Source organism: Lissotriton helveticus, chromosome 4_1, assembly GCF_964261635.1.
Source record: "Lissotriton helveticus chromosome 4_1, aLisHel1.1, whole genome shotgun sequence".
NCBI lineage: Eukaryota > Metazoa > Chordata > Amphibia > Caudata > Salamandridae > Lissotriton > Lissotriton helveticus.
This window is the reverse complement of record NC_136063.1, coordinates 150,373,242-150,399,143: the sequence shown is the minus strand read 5'-3', so window position 1 is coordinate 150,399,143 and position 25,902 is coordinate 150,373,242. Positions and strand designations below refer to the sequence as shown.

Sequence of the window (25,902 nt, the reverse complement as noted above, 5' to 3'; positions counted from 1 at the left end):
TGATGAAAACTAAGTTCCGGTCCCAAAAAGGAGTACAAAACGCAACATCGGCTCATATGAAGCACTGCTAATAAACGTCATTTTCGAAAGAAAATAAGGTTTGTCAACTCTGGCGATGCAAACCCCACTTTTTGCGAGCAGGGGTGGGTGCTGGCCATCTGGGCAGAATTTACATCACGTTAGAGAACATCCAGAGTTGTAATTAAAGCTCCCAGTTTTCCGTTTTTACTGATTTTTACAGATACATATTATGAAGCTGGGAGCCCTAGTTGCAATTGACCACCATTTGTGGGAAGCTGGTGTTCCGAGTGATGCAAATGAGAGGAAGGCCCAAAAAATTAACATTTGGTATTAACTAACTTTTGAACGTGTCTCCCACTCTCATCACTCTCCTGTGCAGCTCCGCTCGAATGATCCAGATAAAGGGATGCAGAATATGTCAGGAAATGTACCAGTATTACAGATTTTCAATGGAACAGCGGAGAGATGAGTAAGTAGCTTCTCTGGAAAAGTCATTCACTGTTTATGAAAGGGAAGGGGAACTTGAAAGGACTTTTGAAAAGGTCTCTATTTTCTTAACCCTATGCACGCAGAATCGCTCTGATCCCCTAGACGGTGCAAACAGGCAGATCACCGAAGTGTGTGCCGACGCCAGATATTTAATTCACAATTACTTAAATTTACTTGTAACTTATTGTATGTAGATGCCTGCAATTTTTGTGAGCGAGGGAAGACATTGTAGATCTCAATTTGCAGCGCACAACTAGCATAGAGAGATGTATGCATTTCTTTGTGGATCACGCCCGGTCCATGGAATTAGACCATGTTATGCAGCTTGTACCCCACGTACTTATAAAGACTACAATCTCTGCATTCGCACCGTCACCATAAAGTATTGTCAACTTCGAAGATAGTATGATGGCAGCTCATCTCTATGTTCAACCATAACATACGTATCCTTTTTTGCATAAGCAGTTTTGCAGCTGCTCCCTCAACTTTGGTTCCTGGCTTCTGGTCCTTGGCTGGATTGTCCAGTGAAACCCCATGTTCACCCACTGCTAGGATATCCTCACCAAGGTGGCAAACGATACATCACTTTGTCGCTCATATCGATACAGTGGCTCAGCATCGAAGCCAGAAGCATGCTCGAGATTGCATGGAGGACACATGAAGCAATACATATCGACATCTTGAAGAACCTGCCATGCACCCTCTCGGATGGCAACCATTCACAGCGCAGCGCCAGCTCCCTCCGATCGAAACCTCTAAATACAACAAAAGTATATTCTTCACTCGAACCTTCTCTGGCTCAGCCACCAAAATCTGGGACTCCCTCCCACCTGAGATTCACACCAACCCATCAGGGGTCTCATTCGAAAAGCAGTTAAACTATTGAGGTGAACAAGTTCTGCCAATGACAATCCACCGTATCTCACGAGGCACCCCAGGTTGGGCCCGCCATCAATCTATTCCTGTACTCAAGGGATAATACAACGAGAGACCTCTCTGGCGTGGGCGCCACCACTCGACTACTCAATGTCACAAAAATAGTCCAGTTGGCAGCTATGGAGAATCCTAGACGACTTGTTGAGCTACAGACTATCCAGACATCGTAACGGCTAGGGCGCTCGACCTCGGACCTGGGGATCTGGGTTTGAGTCTCGGTAACGACGCCAAAAACCTCCTGTGATTCTGGGCAAATCACTTAATCTCCCCGTTGCCTAAAATGAATGCGTGTCCTCATGTAACGTAACTGGTGCTATGTAAAGCGCTCCGATACCTGATTCAGTTCGGGTCTAGTTCGCGCTATATAAAACTCTACCAAAAAAAAAAAAATCACCTGAGTAGCTCTACACTATAGGTATTTGACTACAGACTCCTATGCTTTTAGTAGCTGCACTGTTCCAACTAGGACATGACGAAGGTCCATCTGCAGACTCTATGTCGGTATGGAAATAATGACATTACTGGTTGAACTATAGATTAATCCGACATCAACTTGATGTACAGTCGCCTGAGAGTTAATGATATTACTTGAGCCACCTGGTTATGTGTTTATTAACGCCTCTCTTCAGACTATACCTAACAACGACTTCCATTCATAATCTCTTCGAAACTACTTGCATTGGTAGATTCTATGTATATGTGAACTGATTGCCATGTCCAGCTTCTGATACCTTCGGTCACGTTTGAGCTTTAGAAACCTCTTTAAATATATAAATACAAGTACTGGCAACCCAACAGGTCTGGGTCTAATTTGGTAAAGCAAGCAGCATTGGCACATTAGAGAGAGCCAGCTGGAGGAAACAGAAAGAACCATAGTTGTAAAGTAGTTCTTCATGCAGTTCAATGCAAACACTCGAGTAGAGGAGGAAGGATACAACCAACAGCCACTAGTGTTAGGTAAGCGATGAATACGTCACTGGCCTGAGCCAAGACATGATTGAAAAAGTCTCCAGCCAATGGCTGCAAGTGGACTGCTTGAAAGAAGTTAGTGGTAGAGAATGGGGAAGCCAAAGCCCACTCTATACATATTGCTACAATAGGTCTGTTTGACAGCTGTGACGTCAAGACCCAGATCTAAGAAAAGTAGACATTTGAAACAACTGCTCCCTTTCACGGTGGTGCAGCAGGCGTACATGCACGTGTGAATCATAACAGTGAAGGTTAAACTGTCCTGCACGCACAGATATATGTGTATTGCTAGAAGTGTGATGCACTCAGGATGGATTAATTGTCACTATCTTGTGAACACTTTTACAAATTCAATTCCAAAAGCACCTTGATAGCTTATTTCTTTACCGTCACTTTACCACTGGGATGTATTACTGCATTTTTTAATCTTTCACTATTGACACCCATGCATTACATCTATTTCCACGCTCTTAGACGGAGGTAAAATCCAAAAAGTTGCGTGCAGGAGGCTTTTCTGAATCCATCATTAGCTAATGAACAAATAATCCCCAACACCAGCCAAATGCAAACATTCAGTGCAACATTTTGCCCTGTTTGGGCCTAGTCAGTAGCCGGCACTGGAGAGGATGATTTGCTAGAGAATAATAGAAGTTGTATCACTCGTAAAAATACAGCAAAATCTTGCCACTCGATGTAGCTGTCCAATCACAAAATAAACAAGCATTGCCAAAGCCATTAGGTCTCGCCGATGCAAGAGCTATTGGCTTTGTGCACCAACGTGGCTGCTCTTCAGCATGGCTAAAAGTTAGTGGGGTAAAGGAGAGCGAGTGGCAGGTCATAAACTGGAGTGGAGTGGCATAGAGAGTCGTGAAGTGGTGTAGAGTGGTGCAGAGTTGAGTGAAGTGGAGTGTCATAGAGTGACAGAGTGGAGTGGTGTAAAGTGTTGTGGATTGTTTGGGGGAGAATAGTTTTGTAGAGGGAAGGAAAGGGTGTCGAATTACGTACAGTGTTGTACTGTGGAGTGGCATAGAGTGTAGTAGTGTAGATTGAAGTGGCATAAAGGGTGTTGTGGAGGAGAGTGTTGTGGAGGAGAGTGTTGTAGAGCAGAGTGATGGAGAACGGAGGAGATTGTCGTAGAGTGGAGTGGCGTAGAGTGGCGTAGAGTAGGAGAGTGGAATGGCAGAATGGAGTAGAATGTGGCAGAGTCTAGTGGCATAGAGTTGAGTGGGGGTGGTATAGAGTGGAGCAGTGGAACAGGTGGAGTAAAGTGGCACAGAGTGACGTAGAGGGATTTGGGTAAAGCATTGTAAAGTTGAGTTGTGGCTTAGAGTGGAGTAGAGTGTTGTAGAGTGAAACGGCATTGGATGGAGTAGAGTGTCAGAGAAGAGCGGAGTGTTGTAGACTGAAGTAGAGTGGTGCAGAGTAGATTGACAGAGTGGTCTTGAGTAAAGTGGTGTAGAGTTCATTGGCGTAGTGTGCATTGACACACAGTAGAATCTTGCAGAGTATATTGAAGAGGCGTAGAGTGCAATGGAATAGAGTGGAGTGGCGTAGAGTACAGTGACGTTAAGTAGATTGTTTCAGAGTAGAGTAAGGTGGTGTAGAGTGGAGTGGTTCAGGTTACAACGCAGTGATGCAGGCTAGAGTGCAGAGGTGTAGAGTACAGTAGCGTTGACTTCCGTGGCATAGATTATAGTAGTGTAGAGTGTAGTGGTATACATTGCATTGGCGTAGAATGGCATAGAGATGAATTGTTCAGAGTAGAGTTCAGTGACAGAGTGCAGTGGCATAGAGTAGGGTGGCGTTGAGGTCAGTGGCAAAGAGTGCCGTCTTGCAGAGCAGAGTGCAGCGTCGTATAGTGCAGTAGGATAGATTGCTTTGGCAAAGAGTAGAGTGGTGTAGAGTACAGTGGTGGAGTGGCGCAGAGTGTGGTGGTGCATAGTATATTAGAGTGGTGTAGAGTGTAGTGGCCTAAAGTGCTTTGGCGTAGAGTGCATTGTCATAGAGTGCGGTAGAGTGGCATAGAGTAGAGTGCAGTGGCATTAAGTGCAGTGACACAGAGTAGAGTGATGAAGAGTTAAGTGGCAGAGAGTGCAGTGCTGCAGAGTAGAGTGTCATACAGTGCAGTGGTGTAGAGCAGAGTGGCATAGAGTGCATTAGGGTAGAGTGCAGAGGCATAAAGTGGTGGAGAGTAAACTGGCATACAGTGCAATGGTGTAGAGTGTTGCAGAGTAGAATATAGTGGCATATAGAGCAATGGTGCAGAGTAGATTAGCGTAGAGTAAAGTGGCGTACAGTGTATTACTTTTGAGTAAAGTGGCAAAGAGAGGAGTAGCTTGCAGCAGTGTAGGGTGAAATGGCGCAGGGTAGACTGCAGTGGCGTGGAGTGGCGTGGAGTGGCGTAGAGTGGAATGGAATATGCGCATACTGGAATAGAGAGGCGTTGAGTGAAGTGGCGGACAGTAAATTGTTCAAGAGAAGAGTCAAGTGGCAGAGTGCAGTGGCATTAAGTGGAGAGTTGTAGAGTGCAATGGTGCAGAGTAGTGGCAAAGAGTGCAGTGGTGCATGGTATAGTAGTATGGGGGTACAGTGTATTGGCATAGACTAGAGAGGTGTTGTGTGGCGTGGTGTAGAGTGGAGGGGTGCAGAGTAGAGTGCGGTGTGCATTGATGCAGAATAGAGTGCTGTGGAGTGGTGCTAAGTAGAGTGGGGTAAAGTGGGGAATGCATGGTGATATAGCACCCTGCCGTTACAAACAACAAATCTTGAATTGAAATGACCATTACATTCACACAGACATACAATTTAACTGATAAAAGTATACAGTGCACAAACGATATTGTGTGGAAATGTCATCACTTACGATATCGATGTTTCGAATATATTAAAATATTTGTTTTCACCACACATCAGAATTACCAAAAAATGCTTTTCATGTTCTGAAATATCTACACAGTTAATTTACAGACATTTAAATTTTGTTTTGTGATAGAAAAAAAGACACTGTGCTGCACAACCTGAGTAGCTAGAATGATTGTCACATAAATCCTCTGACTTTGAAGTCAGAGAAGGAAAAGTAAACACCGAGCTCCCTGGAAGACAAAGCTTCACATTTGACTTCTATTTTTGAATACACAGAAAATATGACAAGATAAGTACAAGATGTAAAGGCTTGTTTACAGAAATTCAGTATTAGTGGAAGAATTCAGTAAATAGAGTTTGAACAAGGGAAGGGCCGAACTCAAGCTGGACAGCCTAAAACAAAACGTAGCCACCAAACAGAAAGCAAGAACATGTGAGTTACAACCCCCAAAGCCAATGGTAAGCAACAGGCGGAATGCATTCCCAGGGAATCTTTCAGAATGTCCCCAAGATGTCATTAGCAAACCAGACAGCTGCACTGTATGTAGGCTACGACCTAAAAAATGACTACCACAGCCAAGAAACACAGTGACAACACAAGTTCTTGATGGGGAAGTTTTGCAGCTAAAGAAAAGACAGCCAACAGAAATATTAGCATTAAAGGCGGAAAAGCCACAAGAGACCTTCTCCCCGTGGGAAGCCGGGCATTTGGTGTTCATTCTGAGACTTCTAGGAGCTTGAAAAGATACAAATATAGAAAAGATCCGTGGACAGCAGACCTCATATATCCAAGCCAGTATGTGATGGGACACCACAGACCACACTTGGCCTGCTTGACCGTTTCCCCTTGCATTATAGCTTCAGTGAAAGTCTATCACTATGTTCTGTAGCACTCTGAACACAAGAATAATTCCCCACAATAATCTCCAATACATACAGAGAGACCTAACAAAATAATCCAAATTTAAGCTGTGTGCATGTGCATACAACCAATGCTTTTAAGCTCCAACTTTCCAAGCAGAAGCGCAGTACAACGTTATGACTTAAAGGCGATGGTACTTTGATACCTGCTGGAAGCAGACATTCTAAAAGATCTCCAGCCATGGATCCGTTTAAGCCAATTTGGAGTGTGTTAGTTGCACTTAGTTGGGCTCATCTTCAGATTAATGAAACATGATGTACAACAAGAGTAACAGTAACCATAATAATCATCATCTTTAATCACAAGCTCAATGATCTGCATAAGCAGCCTTGACCTATAGGGATTCGGTACAGAAGAAAAAGTGACAAAACAGGAACAGAGCCCGGAGAGAGGACGCGTCACACGCCGCTCCCGCTCTGATACAGGCCTGGGGTATCCTGTGGTCCTTTTCAAGTCGCACCCGACGAGAACCGACATGAAAATACCTTAAAGAACAGTACCGTGTTCAACGTCTCCGTTATTTTCGAATCATTGACATTGTGATCTCCGGGCATCTCAGCTCCCGCTAATCATACGATAGCACAAAGAACATTACCCCGTTATCCCATTCGCATATATGCCAACGGTCACGGGCCCGGCTGGGTCGGAAATATCACCAGCTGAGCGACCTTCTGATCTCGACACAGCCATCTAGCCCTGAGGAATCGCGAGTGCGATGAAACACGTGTCGGCTGGCTGTATGATCCATTAAAGGGCTCCACGAATTACCCTTCCACTGGAGCGTCTGAGAAAACTTTTTGTCACTTTTTCTTCTGTACCGAATGCTTGATTGTTACATAACAATCTGTATACTATTAATTTGAGTGCACCGGTAACAAAGTTAGTTAGTTCATTGGTAGTTCATCTACTCAATCGGGGTGGTTCTAGGGTCTTTCCACTCGCCGGCTTTGCACCTTATGATTCATGTGTTCTGTAAACTCTCGTGCGTCTATAGAGGCAGTGCACCCAGTGCTTTACTGACCAAAAGCCTTACAGGATCCCCACTTGACCTATAGGGATATTAGGAAATTCCCCAGTAGCAAAGTCCCTTGGATAAGTCGTGAGTCTGTCTCATGTCAAGCAACTCTATAACGAGTGCCGCATTGCGCTTGATCTTTCAGGGGGACCAGCACGTTGGCAAATTAGATGATTTTACTGCACAATCTTGAACATGCTGTATATTCTCGAGCCTTGACTGTGGATTTGAATCATTTCACAGGCTACAAAAGAGGGGCTCTATGGTGTGCAGATTATCATGGGGTACATTTATACTCCTGCTTCACCTGCTCTGGACTGACCACACGCATGACCAGGTCAGATGATCTTCTCAACAATTGATGGTGGAATTGCAAGGACACACTCCCTGTACCAACTCAACCTTTTCTCTAGAACAAAAACATAAGAGCAGCCAAGACACAGGCATATTCCGTCCATAAGTTAGCGGCCAGTGTATTACCTGTCTGCTTCGTTGTTGACGATGCAGTAATGGCTGGAGAGACGGTTGGTCTTGATCGGCTCGGGGGCCTTGTCGCTGCTCTCCAGCTCCTGCTCCAGTGACGAGTGGGTGCTCCCATCTCGGCTGATGTTGCTGTTTCGACTGGGGCTGTTCTCCGTCGACAGTCGGGGCGAATCTGTGTTCTGCTTCAGCGTCTGTAGCTTGGCCAGCGGGATAATGTCGCAGTTCTGCGGCCGGTGCCACACTGTCCGCTGGGTGCTGGCATTGTAGTAGTAGAAGCGAGAAGTGTTTGGGTCGAAGAGCTCCCACCACTGGTTCTCGTTGGTGCGTTTGATCCGGACGCCGGGGGGCGGATCCCACACACACTCCCCCGTGATGAGGTTGGCGTACATGCACTCCCGGGTGCGCGGCTCGATGATTTCCACCCATTCGAGCCTGAGGATATGAAAAGAAGAAACAACATTTGAAGCAATGTATCTATCACTCAAGAAGGCAAATGTATATTATACAGGCAGCAGGTTTTAGCTTAAAGTTTAGATAACTGCACTAGGTTTTTATTGTCTGAAAGAAACATGGTTGTCATAATATGCAAATGTACTCCAAATCTTGCTTTCTAGTCTGACAATTGTTGGACCTCCTTAAATCTGACACCAGTGCCTAAATACCATACCTCCACCATTTGAGTACTATGTCTATTACATCTACAGTGCTAACAAAACCAATAGGTCTGGGATTAATGTGCTCATTCATGCAGCGTTAGCACATTAGGGCGAGACACTTCAGAGGGTGCCAGCAGACATTGGTAAAGTAGTCCCTCATGCAGTTCCCTGCAAGCATTGAAGTGGAGGTGGAAGGATAATCTCAAAACAGCCAATACCATCAGGCGAGACATCCAATACCATTAGGTGAGAGAGACCTACTCCACTATGTAGAGCCAAGACATGATGGCAAAGTCTCCAGCCAATGACTGAAAGAAGCTGCTTGAATAAATCCAACGGTTGAAAGGGCCAGGCTCAAAGCCCACCCTGTGTAAACTGTTAGAAACAGGTCAGTTTGACAGTTAAGCTTTCAAAATTAGACCTAAAAACGCTACTTGTTGTCAAAGCGTCTGTCTAGGTTACTGACTGGCGCCATCATCAATGCATCCTACATGGAATGCACAGGCCGTACCTTCCATCCGCGCATGAATCGCCCATGGTCATTATCTGCTGCGTCTTTGCCATCCCTACTTTCACTTACACTGCTCGGGCGTGCTTTGTTTAGTCCCTGATTGTGGTCAGCATTTGCCCTCGTCTGGTTAATTATATCTTTCACATGGCTGCACGGTGAGCTTCCAATGTATAGATCCTGTTATATATGTTTGCTTGACTCTCTCTACATTTGAAATCTACATTCCAATGTCTTGCATGTTAGAGGATCCCATAAATTAGAGTTACCCCAAACTCAAAGATCCTCCTCCCCCCATATATGAAACCAAACTAAGTGACCACCACCTAGGACAAAGAACTCCAAGACAGTGTGGCACCAGAGATTATGAGGAAAGTGCAAGGGTGGAGTTAAGAGAAGGTTTCTTTATGTCACAGTAAATCTCATTCCCAGTTCTCAGAAAACACACCCTACGAACACATACCCTACTGATACTCCTAACAACAGCATTCCCTAGGTACTGTATCACCTGCAGCCCAGGCCCTGAAGATCAGATTACTAAAAATAATTTAATCGATGACACATGAGCACCAGATATAATTTACTTTTGTACTACTGAAGGCAGGGAAAATACGTTTTCTTCCACTCCAAGTCTAGCCCTTATATGATAAATACATTTCACTCAGCTTGCTGTGCGCTCGCTGATTCACGGAGGCAGTGATTTCTAGTTGTAGCTTTAGTCTGTCTTGTGTACCATGCCACTGCAGGAAAGTGCCAATGCCCAGTGCAGAAAAGTTCAAGTTTTTGACCAGTACCAGCTAAAACAAGATGCCTTAATCTCATAGTTACACGAACTTTTAACACTGCAGTGCTGCAGGCAAATAGTAGGGAGACCACATTCTCCAAAAACAGAAACCGGTTCAATAAAACAGAAACAAAATGTAATATTTTTATGCTACATAACAACTCTAAATAGAAAATAAACCACATTAAGCAGGAAAATTACAAGTACAATGCTGAGCATCTTCTAAAAACAATACAAGTAGAAGGAAGGTCATTCACAAATGTTTTGAAAAAAAAGGCAAATAAAAAAGTTAATATTCTATATAACGGGCCATTCTTGAATTCTGTATTGCATAATGTATCATTTGTAAAGTTTAACATGGCTGCCGTGGTTAGAAGCAATGAATCGGCCTTTTTGGAACAATTAAGCAATGATATACTATGCATAATATCATTCTCATAATACTGGGCAGCCATCTTTATATTGTGTTGTGCCAAGTTTATCATTGTGTACCGAACCAAAATGCTGAATGTTGATTCTAAATGTGGCAACATTTGAAAACGATACAACAAATGATTTACTATGAATAATCCCATTCCAAGATGGCTGCCTAGCTTAGAAGCTTTGGGATGCAGCAAACTGTCTATGAAATGAATGGCAAGGGGGGCGTGGCTAGCAGCCGATGGACGCGGTCGCAGCCTAGCGAGGCTCCCGACCCTCAGCCCTGTAATCCGCCTTTCATCCTGATTTAGACCCGGGATCCCCGTGGAAATCGGGTCGATCCCGGAGCCAGCCCACAGGTCTGTTCCGGTGGGGTCGGAGCGCCGCTACGCCGAATATACCGGACGCTGAGGGGTGAGAGGTTCCCGAGACGGCTGGGGACAAGATGGCGGCTCCCTGCATCGCTGCCACTGCGGAGTAGAGACGTGCCCGCTCCGGAGGTCCTGAGGCCACAGCGTGGGGCACAGTGGAGTGCGGGTCTGGTGGAGTGCGGAGGCGGCGGCCCCCTGGAGCGGCGGCAGATCCTGTGCTCGGTGCGAGGTCCGCCCGGGAGTGGGGTTCTGGCGGAGCTCCGCCCACAACAGCGAGGGGGCTTACTCGAGGCCCCGGCTTTGAGGCCTGTGATCCCTTTGGACGCCTCTGAGCCCTGCACCAGCGCAATACCCCCGGAAGTGGCCGTGACGCTATAGACCTGCTTTGGGAGGGCCATCCATGGACACTGTGAGTGGAGGCTGCCCGGAGGGAGCACGACCCTGCTCAGGGGGACACTTTATAGCCCGACGACGGGGCCTGCGACTTGCTTGGGCGGTGGCCCATCCCGGACCGGCCGTGCAGGGTGCAACTGTCTCCGCGACGGAGGGGCATTGAATCGGCCCTAGACCCGAGGGAAGAGGGGAATCGAGACCGGAGGGAGAAATACGGCCGCTGGGGCCCTGTGGATCCTACGCTTTCCACCCCACCTCTGGCGCCCGGTGGTGATCCCTGCGTGGAGGGTGGCTCCGGGTCAGTGGCGCTGCTGTACCGCTGAGGGGAGCTCCACGGACTGCTGACCGGCAGGCGGGGCCGGCTGGTGGACCCCGGTGCAGACCCCTGGCGCCTGGCTACCGGGAGAAGCGGATGTGCCATAACGGTTCACTGGCGCCAATTCTGATTTCTGCCGCACGACCCCCAAAGACCCGGCTCTCCGCCCGACGACGGCTGGTTGCGAGACTGCATTGGGGCTAGCAGCGGCCTACTGCGGGAGACATCGTTGACGCCGGACCACCCGGAGGGCCCTGAATTGCTGGGAGGTGCAGGATGGGTAAGCCTAGAGGACCCAAAGGGGATGGGAGCCCAGCCACGGAAGCGCCAGACGACTCCCCGCAACCCCCCACGGAGCTCCAGCTGATGCAGGACCGGATTCTAGACGCCATTGCTGCCACGAAGGAGGCCCTACAACACGATATTGGTCAAGTAGCGACGGGGCTGGGGCACCTGCGCGCAGATCATGCGAAGCTACAAGACAGGGTCAAGGCCACGGAAGTTGCCCTACAAGATGTCGTGCCGGCCCACAAATCGATGGAGGGACGACTCACGGAAGCGATGGAGCGGATACAGGCCCTAGAGAAGAGAGCGGAGGACGCTGAAAACCGCAGTCGGCGGAATAACGTACGCCTGGTTGGCCTGCCGGAAAAAAAAGAAGGCACGGACATGGTGGGCTACCTGACTGACTGGTTCAAAACCGTGGTTGCCCCGGAGGGCTTATCTCCCTTCTTCACACTTGAGAGGGCGCACCGCGTGCCTTCCCGACCCCCACGCCAGGGTCTCCCGCCGCGACCGGTGGTTATCAAATTGCTCCATTATAAAGACAGAGACTGGCTCCTTCAGCGGGCCAGGGAAGCGGGCCCATTTCAAGTGGACAATAGTAACGTCACGCTGTTCCCAGACTATACATTTGAAACCCAAAAACAGCGAGCCTCCTTCCTAACCATCAAAAAGGAGCTACGTACCGAGGGCCTGCAATACTCCCTGCTGTTCCCGGCCAAGCTACGTGTGATAGTAGACGACAAGGCGTTGTTCTTTGAATCTCCGGCGGATGCCTGGGCCTGGTGGGACACCTACAAGGCGGGCACGGATGGGGCTCGCTTTCGGGCCGAGGAGGAGCACCAGAATCATGCGATCAGGCGGTCGAGGAGACTCCGGGGGCGCAACCGGGGATCCAAGAAGCCTTCTACGTCGCAAACTGAAGAGGAACGAAGAGCTGCGCTACAGGCGGTTAAAGAGGTGTCGGGAACGGCGTCGGTCCACTCGGCAAGAGAATCGGCCTCTGAGGCCCTGGCCACGGGATCGGACACTGACTTCTCGGGTCTGGAGGGGGCTAGGGGCCCGAAGATCACCCCCCAGACGTCGGGGGAAATCGTTGAACCCTGACAGCTGTCCGCGGCCTCTGAGTGAAGAGAACCTGGAGGCGGCGCCCCCCATGGATATTGGAACAGACTACTGTGAGACTTTCCTTTTATAAGTCGCATTGAGTATTGTGGGGCAGAGGGACCTGGGACCGAGGCTTGAGAGGTTCAGTAGCCAGCTCACGCACCACAGGGCCCATAAGGCCTCCGTGGTGATTACCGCGGACTACAAGTTTACGTGAGCACGTTTGCTCACTAGTTTGGATGGGTGCCTCAGCTTCGCAGTTGGGTCCTGTTCTGGGGGAGGGGGGACCTGGAGTAGTTGGGGTGACTCGAGGTGCACTTGGGGTTGGGAAGTTGGGCGGGGGGGTGGGGATGGGAAGTGGTGGGAAGATGTCTGGTGTCCGGAAGCGGAAATTTATTGATCTAACCTGCGCTGACTGGGGTGATGGCTGACATGGGTTCGTTGAAGTGTGTGTCCTGGAATGTGCGGGGACTAAATTCCATGACTAAGAGACACAAGATACACGCCTACCTGGTTCGCAGGGGGATACACATTGCCTTCCTCCAAGAGACCCACTTAACTAAGAAGGAGGGCACCGCACTGCAGAGGAGATGGAGGGGGCACTTATTCCACACCACGTACTCGGCGTTTGCCAGGGGAACACTTCTCTGGATCCGGGCGGGGGTTCCCTTTCAAGTTACTAGGCACACAGTAGATCCGGAAGGGAGGTATGTGGCGGTTGAGGGTTTGCTTCGGGGGCGTCAGTTGACACTTTGCAGCGCCTATGCGCCAAATGTAGAGCAAGCATCGTACTTCAATAGACTGACCAAACAGCTAGCCTCCTATTTAACAGGTTCAGTGCTACTGGGGGGGGATCTCAACTCCGTGGCAGATGCCACCCTCGATAGGTCGCACCCACCACTACACGCATCCCCAGTTCACAGACTGGCAAAACACAGATCAAACTGGCAGGGGCTATGGGACCTGACGGATGCGTGGCGCGCCCAACACCCCACTGCGAGGGATTACTCCTTTTATTCGGGTATACACGACCTCCACGTGCGCATTGACACGTTCCTCTGCTCCCAGTCGGTGTTACCAATGGTTGCCCGTACTGAATATCTAGCACGCACGATCTCGGACCACAACCCCCTACTTCTTACCTTTGCCTGGATGAATGTGGTTTCACCAATTCCGACGTGGCGGCTTCATCCGGACACTTTGGACGATCCGCCGTTCAGCGGAGCGTTGGAAGATAGAATCACCCACTACTTTGCCGAAAATGAGGGGACGGCCTCTTCCAGGGCGGTGGAATGGGACGCGCTCAAGGTGGTAGTAAGGGGGCATTGTATAGGGAAGTTCGCGGGGGTGCGGCGAACACTGGTGGAAGATGTGGACAAGGCCGAGCGAGCCTTGCGGGAGGTGGAGAAACGTCGGCCCAACCGCCCCGACATGCAGGATAGCGTATGCTCGGCGCGAGAAGCGCTGGCAGTAGAGGTGGAGCGCCTTCGCTGTTTTGATCACAAAACATACTTAACCAAAGCGCTCGCTGAGGGAGATAAGACGGGGACGCTCCTAGCCTGGTTGGCGAACCCCAATAGGGGTGCTGCTCCAATATTGTCCCTGATTGATGCGAACGGCACCAAGTGTTACACCCAGCCAGACATTTTACAATGCTTTAAAGCGTACTACGAGCGACTGTATAGGGGAAGCCCAGCGGACCGAACCGAGATATTAGAGAACTTGTTGTCTGAGATACACTTGCCGTGCCTAGAACCGGACCAAGCAGAAGCCCTTGGGGGCCCGATTGACCTAGCGGAAATTAGGGGGGCCATAAAGAAAATGGCGCGCGGGAAAACGCCGGGAGTGGACGGCCTGCCCGTCGAGTTCTATGGTAAATACATTGATATCCTTGCCCCACGGCTCCAAATCATATATAACGAGGCGAAAGAGAGGGGGGAATTGCCCTGTTCGATGCGCGAGGCGCTCATGATCCCCTTGCTCAAGCCGCATAGGACCGGCTCTGACCCGGCATCGTACAGACCTCTGTCGATGCTCACGACGGACTATAAAATCTTGAGCACTGTCCTGGCCACCAGGCTGATGGCCCACATGCAAGACTTGGTTCACAAGGATCAGTCGGGCTTTATCCCCACTAGGAATACGTCTCACAACATCCGTAGGTTGCTGAGGCTCATAGCGGATCCTCCTCCGACCGCCAAGGCCCCGGTGGTGATGGCGATCGATATAGAAAAAGCCTTCGACAGCCTGGAATGGGGCTACTTGTACAAAGTGCTGCGAAGCTTCGGCATTGGGGATGAGTACGTGCGGTGGACGGAGGTGCTGTATGCGTCAGCGGGCGCTAGGGTGCGAATAGGCGCGTTGATCTCAGATAAATATGCAGTGCTTAGGGGCACTAGACAAGGGTGTGCACTCTCTCCCTTGCTGTTCGCCCTCGCGATAGAGCCGCTGGCAGCACTAGCTAGGAAAGGTGACTCCTACCAAGGACTGGAGGTGGACGGGACCCGTCATTACATATCATTATATGCGGACGACCTCCTACTGTTCCTGGAGAATGCCGAAGAGGCAGTGGTGGGGGCGGAAGACCTGTTGGCGCGTTTCGGAGAGGTATCGGGCCTGAAGGTGAACTGGGCGAAGACTTGCCTCTTTCCCCTCCGGAAAGCGGAGAGGTGCCCCATGACCCGTCCCGTGCCCCGCTGGGAGCCGGCCTGTTTGCCCTACCTAGGAGTGTACATTTACCACGAACCCGCAGATTTGCTAGAAGGCAATATAAACCGTTGCATCCGAGCACTGCAGGGTAACATGCTTTTCTGGGCCACCCTCCCGCTGTCAATGACAGGCCGGGTCTCGTTGCTAAAAATGATCGCCCTGCCGCGGTTACTGTACTTCTTTCGAACCTTGCCAGTGTGGATTCCAAGTGCCGTATTTCGACGGCTAAGATCCCAGGTGGTGTCCTTTCTGTGGGGGGCTGGCAGGCGGAGGATAGCCTTGGCGACCCTGACCCGCCCGAAGAACGAGGGCGGACTCGCGGTCCCTGATTTCGAGTATTATTATTTGGCCGCCCAGTTGCAATTCCTCACGCAGGAAGTGGCAAGGGTATACCGGGGCCCGGAGCAGGAAAGGGACACTGGCACCCCTCGCCATGTGCTAGCATACATCACCCTGCAGCAGAAGCTAGCACTCAGAGACTTATCTCAGGAGGAGCGGACATTGAGGCTCTGCTGGAGCCGCGTGCATAAGCGCGCGGGCACCGGTCACCCGTACGCACCCGAAATTCCACTGGGTATGCTCACGGCACTGCCGCATGGAGGCGACTGGTCGAGCCTTCGGAGTTGGGAGGAGGCTGGCTTACAGATGGTGGGAGACCTTTTCACGGACGGGGTACTCGCGCCGTATCAATCCTTACAGGAACAATTCAACCTTCCGAGAGGTGGCTATTTGCTACACGCGGCGGTGGTACGAGGGATCCAAGCGCACTGGGGCGAGGGACTGTGTGAACCCACGACGTCGCCACCGTGTCAATATGTGATGATGGCCGCAGGCACGGTCAAGGCGGTCACGTGCCTACACTCCAGAATACTCGAGAGCACCTTACGACCCCTTACGCGCTTAAAAACCCAATGGGAGACTGACCTGCAGAGGGAGATCCCGGATACGACGTGGGCCCAGTTGGTTCAGAGGCCCAAGAAGAGCACTAGGAACGCTCGGTTCCAGTTAATACAGCTCTACATCCTTCATAGGGCTTATCTCACTCCGCACAAAATAGCGCAATACTTTGGAGCAGAGGATGCAGCGTGTCCTAGATGCGCACGGTTGGACGCAGACTTACTGCACATGCTGAGGGACTGCCCACACTTGCAGGACTTCTGGAGGGATGTGGGCGATACCATGAACGCGGTCACAGAGAGGGAGCTACACTACGATAGTGCAACTACACTCCTTCACTGGTTTCCGCACACACGTAAGAATAAACTGACAAGCAAATTTATAGACATGGGCCTACTCCTTGCGAAGAGGGAACTCACTAGGGGATGGAAAGCGAAGGCAGCGCCGACACATAGGAAATGGCTGACTGAGTTCCAGAAATGGGCGGCGGCAGAGAGCACGATCAGATATCAACTGGCTCGACGGGGGCCTGACGAGAAGGCCCAGGAAGCGGCACTAGCTTGGGAAACTCTAGTCCAGGCACTTAGAGATAACACAGTGGAGAGCGAGGGAGAAGATGAAGCTGAGGACCCTGGGGGACCCGGGGAGGTGATACCCGCCATAGCTCCCACCATGGACACACACACTCCTTAGACATCTCCAGACTCCGCAGATCACCAACACACTTCACCATGCGACAACCCAGACACGAGACACCACTGACCACCGTGGGTGGGGGGAGGGCACGGAAGGGGGGGAGGGGGGTTGCAACATTCCATTGCCACCGACCTAACAGTTTGAACGGACCGGATGCTGGAAGGGGGGGTTGGTGGAGGGGGGAAAGTAAAGTTAAAAGCAGACAGCGGTTGATCATCAGATACGTCATTGAGTAGTGATGAAGGGGAAGCAATTGGTGTGACAACTACCACCCAGCCCCAGACCACGAATTGCGATGATGTGGAAAATTATATTGCAGAGACTTGATTATTTTGAGATCCCGCATGCTCTTACATGAGAAATACCTGTAATGTTTGCATTATTATCTGCAATAAAAATTGTTTTACAAAAAAAAAAAAAAAAAAAAAATGAAATGAATGGCAAGGGAGTGATCCAACAGCACTAAACAATAAATAAATAAATGCATACAAAAATAAGTAGAAGACCAGGCATTAAATAGGGCATATAAAAGGACAAAATGTAAAACCAAAGTACTGGTCTGGAGAGTGTCTCTGGCATTGAAGCAATCTAGTGTTTAGGCTATTGAGTTCATGAGTCAACGTCTGTAGTAGGTTGACCCAGTGCTCTTAGCTTTGTGTTGCCATGGGTAGACACAATGTGAATGATACTCAAGAAGACCAGTTGATGAAGAGGGCTGGCCTAAAGCCCCTCTATGTACATGAATACAAAAAAAAACATTATTGCAGGAGCCTAGCAGACAGCTAAAACGGTCACTCCAGACTTATACAAAACTCTAATAAACTCAGAGCAAACAACTGCTCATGAAAATATAGATATGTGCACAGGACATAGCAAGCATTCTTACAGTGCAAATCTTCTAATCCCAGGTTATATAAGAAGGGGAGAAAAAACACCAAAACCCTTGCCTACTATGGTATTCTGTGAGATTCCATGTAAAAATAGAATGCCTGTTTACAGGCTTAAATGCCATGAAAACAATGCACTGTTAAGATCTACTGCATTTAACATATGCTTTCAACAATAAGTGAAGCCTACTGAATTTGCCATAACATTTCATAATAACAGCTCAGACCTAGGACTTCTGACATAACTTTTCCTAATAAACCAAGCAGCCCCATAGCCTTGATTATTAGCTTGTCATCATAATCAAGCTCATAATAAAACTCAAGCCCACCGTGCAATGGGCATACGCCTCAATTTGTCACAATGACCAATGGGAATCCATCTACACTGCAAAATAGGCATGCGCACCCAACTTGTCACAGTCATGTCTCCTTGCAACTTTCAGAACAATCCGTCAAAATAAAGTTGACGATGCATATGTAACCTCCAAGGTCAAAATAAGCATTTACACTTCATGATGTGTTTACTTACTGACAAAGTATAGTACAGACTTACAGCAACACAGCCCAAGTGATGTGAGAAACAGACTACATCAGACTAAAAAGTAATAATGGCCAGGATTTCAGGCAGAGCTTTGCCCTAGTCAGGGGAAAGTGCTCCTTTTATTCTGGAAAACTCTCTGTAGAAGAACCTAAGAAGCATCGCTTTTTCAGAAACCAACAAAGGAAGCTACATTTTGAATCCATACAGTATAATAAACACAGAGTGCTGCTTCTTGAAAGCATAAGTTTGCGGTCGGCTGCCATGTAACTCATTTTTGCAATAAAGTGAGGGACACGTTATTCTAAACAACAGCAATCTTGTTTTCTTGAATACGCAGAAACATGTCATCGGGATGGATACAGACAGAATTATAGCTTTGGAATTATGAAACAAACGTAAATGAGAGGGAAAAGCAGTGCTTAATTTGAGCCGGTGGTTTCCGGTGCTGAGCACCGGCGCTTAATCATCAACACTGCTTCTTTTCGCGAGCAACAGTTAAGGACACATTCAGAGATTAAGATATTTGCTCAGAACCACAGAATGTTGAGCCGACGAAGAGACTCGAATCTGGTACCCCAGCGCCGAAATTGGCAGCTCTGGCCATTAGGCCACATCCTCGCCCCTCTTTCATGATTAGTAGTTGGTTCTGTTTTAGGCAGCGCTAATAGGCCACATGGGCTGGTGCAAGCTGCCTCCTGAAATGAACCCCCGGCATGTATTTTTATTTTTTTTAACAAATTGACCACTGACGGGAAAGGGCCAGCGGGATCTTTCAATTTAATCTGAATAACTATATCATCAATCAGTAGTGCAGCTCCAGATGAGGCGCCCAGGTGTTCATGTCTCTGTAGCCAGCCCTAGTTCTTAGATGCTTGCACGGCCTGGCTGCTCACTTGTTCTAAGCATTATACCACTATGGCTATCCCACTTTGGCTTTCTTTGTGCATTTCCAGTTTATCAGTATCCCTTCCTCGCCATCACCTCTTGCCTTTGAATGAAAACCAATCCATTTAATAGGGAACAAACCAATCAAAAAGATAAAATGACTTGGTGCACAATTGATAAAAATCCGCAGGTAAAATCATGCAGCCTGGGAGCATTCCCTTTTTCCTCCTTGATGTAATATCAATGTCGGAAATATATATCTATCCCAAAACCATCTTTTTATAATAATGAAACTAATAAAAAATCCTTATGTCCACTCACCAGTTTTATGTAGACTAGACGAGCATAGATGTAGATCTGACCGTCATATAGATCATATATAGATAACTGTATATAGAATATATATTAGAACGCCACAAGAATAAAATGTATCAATTAAATCTGTGTTTCTATTTTATCTGATTCAGCATCAAATATTCTGCAGAACTTAGACCCTGCATTACCTCTATCTGAGCATCAACTTGGTAAATATTAAAACGCTACATAGATATTAAAATAACACGTGGAATTGCCAGGTTCTGGGACTTGTCGGACATCATAAACCTGCTGCATAAATGAGTGCATAAGGTTCTCAGATGTGGTATTTTAAAATAAACAGTAGCTTGTGTGGATGTTGTTCTGTAAATGTGCACTTACTTGTGTAATTGGAATGTGGAAAGGTCAGTAAAGATCTTGGTGCCCTTTGTAATTTGCTTATTTCGTAAGAGTTTACATAAAATCAAATCCAGGCCGTCAAGGAATATTAAAATATATTCCATGAAAAAAAAACTAAAGGTAAACGCTTAATTATAGTTAAGAAAACTTTTTTCTCTATACAAACCAACTTTAAGCTACACAAACTTAAAAAATTCTAAAGTTATAGTTACAACTTTCATTTACATTTACAATTTATCCACCACCTTCAAAGTATCATAAGTAGCGTACCTCATTGCACTCATTTCAGCTCACTAACCAGACAACATTAACTATAACTCGTCACTCAGAACATAATATACTCACACCCAACACTCTTAAGTTAAAAAAAAAAGAGTTAATAACAAAAGCAAATTAGCACTGCTGCGATTTTTCTACCTCTAGTCTCATCTACCTGCCTGTTCTGCATGCACCCAACGAAATGAGGCAGCAAATTGCAGCATAATGACGGAAGGGAATGAGGAACAAAAGTCAGTCGAACTAGTGTAATATTTGTACAAAATTTCCAAATCTGGAGAAAAAACAAATCACACTAACATTATAAAGCGATCTGATATCCTTCGGGATCAAGTTCGCGCTATATAAAAGTTTATAAATAAAGAAAGAAAGAAATTCAGTGATTTCAGACCTGCGGGTGTTCTCATTCCAGATTAAGTCACGTGCCTAAGAAAGGTTCATTCTACATCCGTCTACAAGACATGATCTACAGAGTATGTACTGTCTACAGTTCACATTTGTGTGCTTCGATCAGGGTCGGACTGCGACAGAAAATAGGTCCAGGCATCAAATTAAAGTTGGCCCGCATTAGCAAATCAGATAGCTAAAAAAGTGGCCCACTTTTACAAAAAATTTCTTTTTAAACTTGTAAAGACAAACTGTATAGGTATTTTGCAAGGTTTGGGAGAGTGCACGCATTTGTGCTTGTTGCAGGCAAAGTTTGCAGTAATAACAGAGAAATCAAGAGTAAAAACCAGCCCAGCAAACCACACAACAGGCCCACAAACAAACAAAAAATACAGCCCATACGCAGTTCTGAGAGCCCAGCCCTTCTGGCACTGCCAGTGCTTTATTTGTAAAATAATAAGTGCCAATGCCCAAACCTCTTCTCAGGTGCCAGTGACCAGTGCTATTAAATGTCAGCATGGTGAATACCAAAGCTGCATTGCCTTGAATTCACAATAAGCCTCTTTAATCCCCTGTAAGACACTCCCTGCCCCTTGGAAGGGCGAGATTTTGATCGATACCTTATCACTATTGATCTAAACCCCGATCTGGTCGACTGAACCTTTGTTGCCTGTCTTTGAGGAAGAAAGTGCCTCTGCTATCAAGTTAGTACACCCAATAAAGGACCCCGCTCCAAAAGATCACAAACAACTTCTAGCTTTCAAAAGTTTATTGTAAGGATAGGATAAGCTGCAAATACAGGCATCTCAGAATGAGATTCACGAGATACACAGGTCCAACTACATACATGTGCTCTCTGAAAGCCCTCAGACGAGCAACGGAAATTACCAATACAAGTTCTAAGAATAATAAAGCTATCAGCATTGACGCATATCTCTCCTTCATTTAAGTTGGAGGAAAACACACAGGTTAGGCTGTCCCTACCCTGCTCTAGATGGTATCCCTACTTAACCAAATCCCAACCTAACAAAGGTGTCAGCAGTGAATGACCCCCAAGGGAAGTCACTCACTCTAAGTCTCTTGGTGAAAACCTATAGTTCTCCAGTCATGACCCCTCTCTGCCTACCCATCCGCTCTCTAAAGGGTCCTCAGGTATCTGCTCTAACTCCACCCAGGGGTGCTGTCCCTAATACAAAACAGTCAACAACATTTGAGACGCCCCTCATGAGACGCCTCTCACGTGGTGTAGCTTCTGGCTTTTTCCATGCTGCTTTGTATTGGGCCTCATACGTTGGAGTTGACCTTGCTTCTCAGACTCTTCTCCGGCCCGCTGATACCCCTTAAACATTCCGGAACCCTCCTCCATGTCTGGGCCGTCTACTGAACAGACCTCTATTCATATTATTTATAATCGGATCCTCCCTTTCTCTTGCAGACAGACATCTGCAACCAAGAACCCAACTCTCATAGACTTCCAAAAAGGTTTGCAACATTTCTCGGCCCAGACATGTACGTGTAAATCAACGTTAAAACATTTCAGGCCTACAGCATTTCTCATAATAATTATAGCATTCAACTTCTTCATTAATTAAAGCATGTTAATACTCTTATTCTATTATTCAGTAAACACATCTATAAATCATGGCCCATTAATGCAATGACCAAAACATTAGTTCATTTATGTCGTGAAAAGAAACACCTTCCCCTTCCCTTCTAGCTCTGGCCCTGAGGCCTACCACATTCTGCGTTTTAACCACATGCCATCTTATATTTTAACAGCTACACGACATGAATTCAGGAATAATCACATCTAATAAAATCATATAGTGTCACACATTTCTGTATTAGTTCCACTTCTACTTAAATCTCTACATTAGCTATACATTCAGAATATAATTGCAGATACTACTAGCACTCATGGCATTTCTCCTCATGATTTGTGCTTACTACAGGTAAGTGTGATGCACTCATACATTTAGGTCAGTTTGCGCTCTCTCAGTTCCCCCCTTTGATGACCTCTCGGGGTCATCACTAACATTTAAACTGCAGTTATTGCTAGCATAACTTGTCTCTGCGTTTCCAGAGCCCTCAGACTCCTGTACTGATTATCTTGTATGGCAGCCAATCTCTGCAGCTGCTCTCTTTGGGCCCTTTCTGACCTTCTTGCTCTGTACCATTTGAATACCCTCACCAATCCCCACAATATAATCCCACAGATCAATATTATGATGATAGGTTTTAGTATATACCACACAAAGCTTTTGCCTAAGGCGGAAATCCACCCTCCAACTTCACTCATTCCGTGGCCCACCTTTTCCCAGACATTTTCTCTACTCAAGTCTTCGATCTCCTTGTGAATATCAGTTATGTTCCTAATAACTTTCTCAAGGGGCTTCGAATTGTCTGGAATGTAAGTACAACATTCCTGGACCTTCAAAGCCTTACAGACTCCGCCCTCTTTTGCTAGTAGGACATCTAACGCAAGACGGTTCTGAAGAACCATAGCCCTTATCGATTGCATCTCTCCCTCTACCAACATTAAGGACTGAGCAGTGCTGGCAGACAACCTGTCGACGACTGTTGCCAGTCGTCTAATTTTAACATCATTAAGGATTACTCCCAAAAGAGGGAACATAGCTCCAAAGACATCTCCAACCATTTCTGCATCTCCTATATCTCTCCTTCCCCTCGATGATGTCTTGCCCTCGATGATCACTAAGTCTTGTGCATGATATATTTTGGGGAAGACAATTGCTAGGTAACATGATCCATACCAGTTGTCAGGTAGTCTCACGTAAGCATTTCTTCCACACACAAAATACACATTTGGAATCACTTGCATTCCCTTCAGGAAATCCTTAGTATAGTACTCTATATTGAAAGCATGTTCACAGCTGACTTCTCCCACGTATACATTTTCATAATACGTTTTGGCTCGGTGAAGACATAGCTTTCCTCTCTGCGTCTTATCTAAAGCTATTGGACCACTACTACCCTTTCTCTTGTGTGCCTTCTCTTCCTCGGTCCAATCTGTTTTCCATTGTCCTGATTTTTTCAAAATCTTTTGTCTCCTGTAACGATCATCCACCTGCCCTATGAACTTCTTCTCGACTTCTGACACCTTGCATGTCAGGTTATTTCTACGGGCATGTGAAGTATCTAAGGTAATCCAAGGAATGAAGAACTTGGCCAGTCTGTCTTCACTCTTCCAGTAGTCCCATTTGTTCATCTGCTTATAATTTGGGACTTCTGGCAACACTGAATCATAGTTGGAGAAATAGTATTCAAAACTATCTCTCTCATAAAATATACTAAGCAATAAGCTACATGTAATGCCATATGTCAGCGGGAGGTGATGATATCTAATGCCTTCATCTACAGACGCCGGCAACTGCATGCAGACGTAACAGTCCTTAACCTCCATGGCATCCACGTATTCATATAAGAGTTTGGCATAAGCATTTGACCTAAAGTCTCCTTGGGACTCATCTACGTGTAACCTGCGGGCTTCTGCAGCTAATAACGCTTTCTCTTGAGTGTTTTCCCTTTTCTCACCAGCAACAGTGGGTGTAAGCGTTTCTACAGATTTCACATCAGTTACCTTCGCCTCTTCCTCATGTCCCTTTACATAAGAAATTGTTACCACTAAAGCTATTAATATTATCACTCCTACTATTAGTGTACCTATTATACATTTAGCTCTGCGGTTCTGGGTGCCGGCTTCCATTTCGTCAGACAATATGGCTCTCTCTTATCTTGGCACAAAGTTCTTTTCTCCTCGTTCCTTTACAGTCTCTTTTTAATCCTTTTGTCTTTTAGAGTCCACACAACTGGAAGCTGACAACCTTTTTCGCAAAAGTCCTTTAACAGTTCAATAAAGACAACCCTAGCCCTTCTCCATCAACTCAAGGGAAGTTCCCTAATATTCTCTGCTTCCTGGGCGCTAGGTAATCTTCTTTGTTTCTGCTCGCTTTATTTACAAAGTCCTTTAAGCATCTACTATCAAGTTTGTGCCTGCAGCTTCGATAGCAAAGTTCAGTATTTCCAAACGAAGATTGTGCTCTTCATGGGCTGTTATCGTTGTACCAAAGTCGGGGAATTGCAATTCTGAAAGAAACATATGTTTTAACTTGCTGAGGCGGGGAGGTCTGGGGAGCATGAATGTTAGTGACCCTTCTTGTTCGACTCCGGGTACCAACAGTCGTATTTCCACGGTGACGATGGGCTCAGAACTGGACACCACCACCGCTCGAATCCTCCCTGTCTCCTGTTTCAAAGACATTTGTCGCCAGATATGTCCACTCAGGTGTGGAGTATCTTCTGTTAGGCACACGTACTCTTCTTGACCTTCTTCGGTCCGGTGCTTCAGCGCCCTGAACACCTTCTTCCGGGTCTGAGTCTTCTGATATCGGAGGAAGGGTTATCTCTGGAGTTGACCTCAGGCTAGAGCTCCTTCTGTGCGGCCAATTAGCTTCTCCACGTGCCCTTCTACTCCTTCTCCTTCTTGTCTGTTCTCGCTCTCTGTCAGACCTGTCAGTGTCTGACTCGTACTCCCAGCTACTTTCTCCTTCTGTAGCGTCGTCTGTTTCGCTGTTGTACTGACCGTCCTCAGCTTGGTCAGACTCGTTCCCTGCTTCCGCTGGCACCTCTTCAGCTTGGCTAGCCCCCTCTATGGCTTCTCGGTCCTCTGCTGGACGTCTGTCCGAGAGAGGAGCTGTTTCTTCCCGAGGTGCTGGAACCCTTCGCGTATGTGATGCGTGGATCCAATTGGGCAGGCCTCCCACCTTCACAGCCGTATTCGCAATCAAGATGATCTGGAAGGGCCCACGCCAACGAACATCCAAGCAGCTTCTTCTCACATGTTTTTTCACCAGGACCCAGTCCCCAGGATACAGGTCATGGCACGGGCCCTGGCACGATGGAACCTCGGCAGCCTGCACCTGAAGGGACACAGAATGAATGGCGTCAGACAGCCCCTTACAATAGTCCAGGATCATATCATCTGTGATATTTAACAGTGCAGTCGTTGGGACAGATGGCAGCCTCATTGCTCTCCCCATTAACACCTCATGTGGTGACAACCCCGTTCTTCTGTCTGGGGTACTACGAAGGCTCATGAGGACCAATGGCAGGGCGTCAGGCCAACTCAGGGTCGTTGAGGAGCACACCTTTGCAATTCGGGCTTTGATCGTGCCATTGATCTGCTCCACAATTCCTGAGGCTTCTGGTCGGTAACTACAATGCAACTTCTGATCGATATTCAGAGCTGCACAAATCATCTTCACAAGCTCGCTGTTGAAATGCGTTCCCCTATCTGATTCCAAAGAGGCCGGCACCCCGAAGCGCGGAATGAGTTCCCTAAGCAGTAACTTAGCC

The 25,902-nt window shown here is 47.4% G+C and overlaps 1 protein-coding gene across 1 annotated transcript in view; it reads right to left on the bottom strand.

The window, feature by feature from the left end:
• The window catches only part of ARHGAP39 (Rho GTPase activating protein 39), an 854,292-nt gene that overhangs the window by 513,868 nt on the left and 314,522 nt on the right, over positions 1-25,902 (bottom strand). Inside the window, exon 2 of the mRNA XM_078686621.1 lies at positions 7,695-8,129. Within this exon, the coding sequence (XP_078542747.1) occupies positions 7,695-8,129 (435 nt within the window). The remainder of the gene's footprint in view (positions 1-7,694; positions 8,130-25,902) is intronic.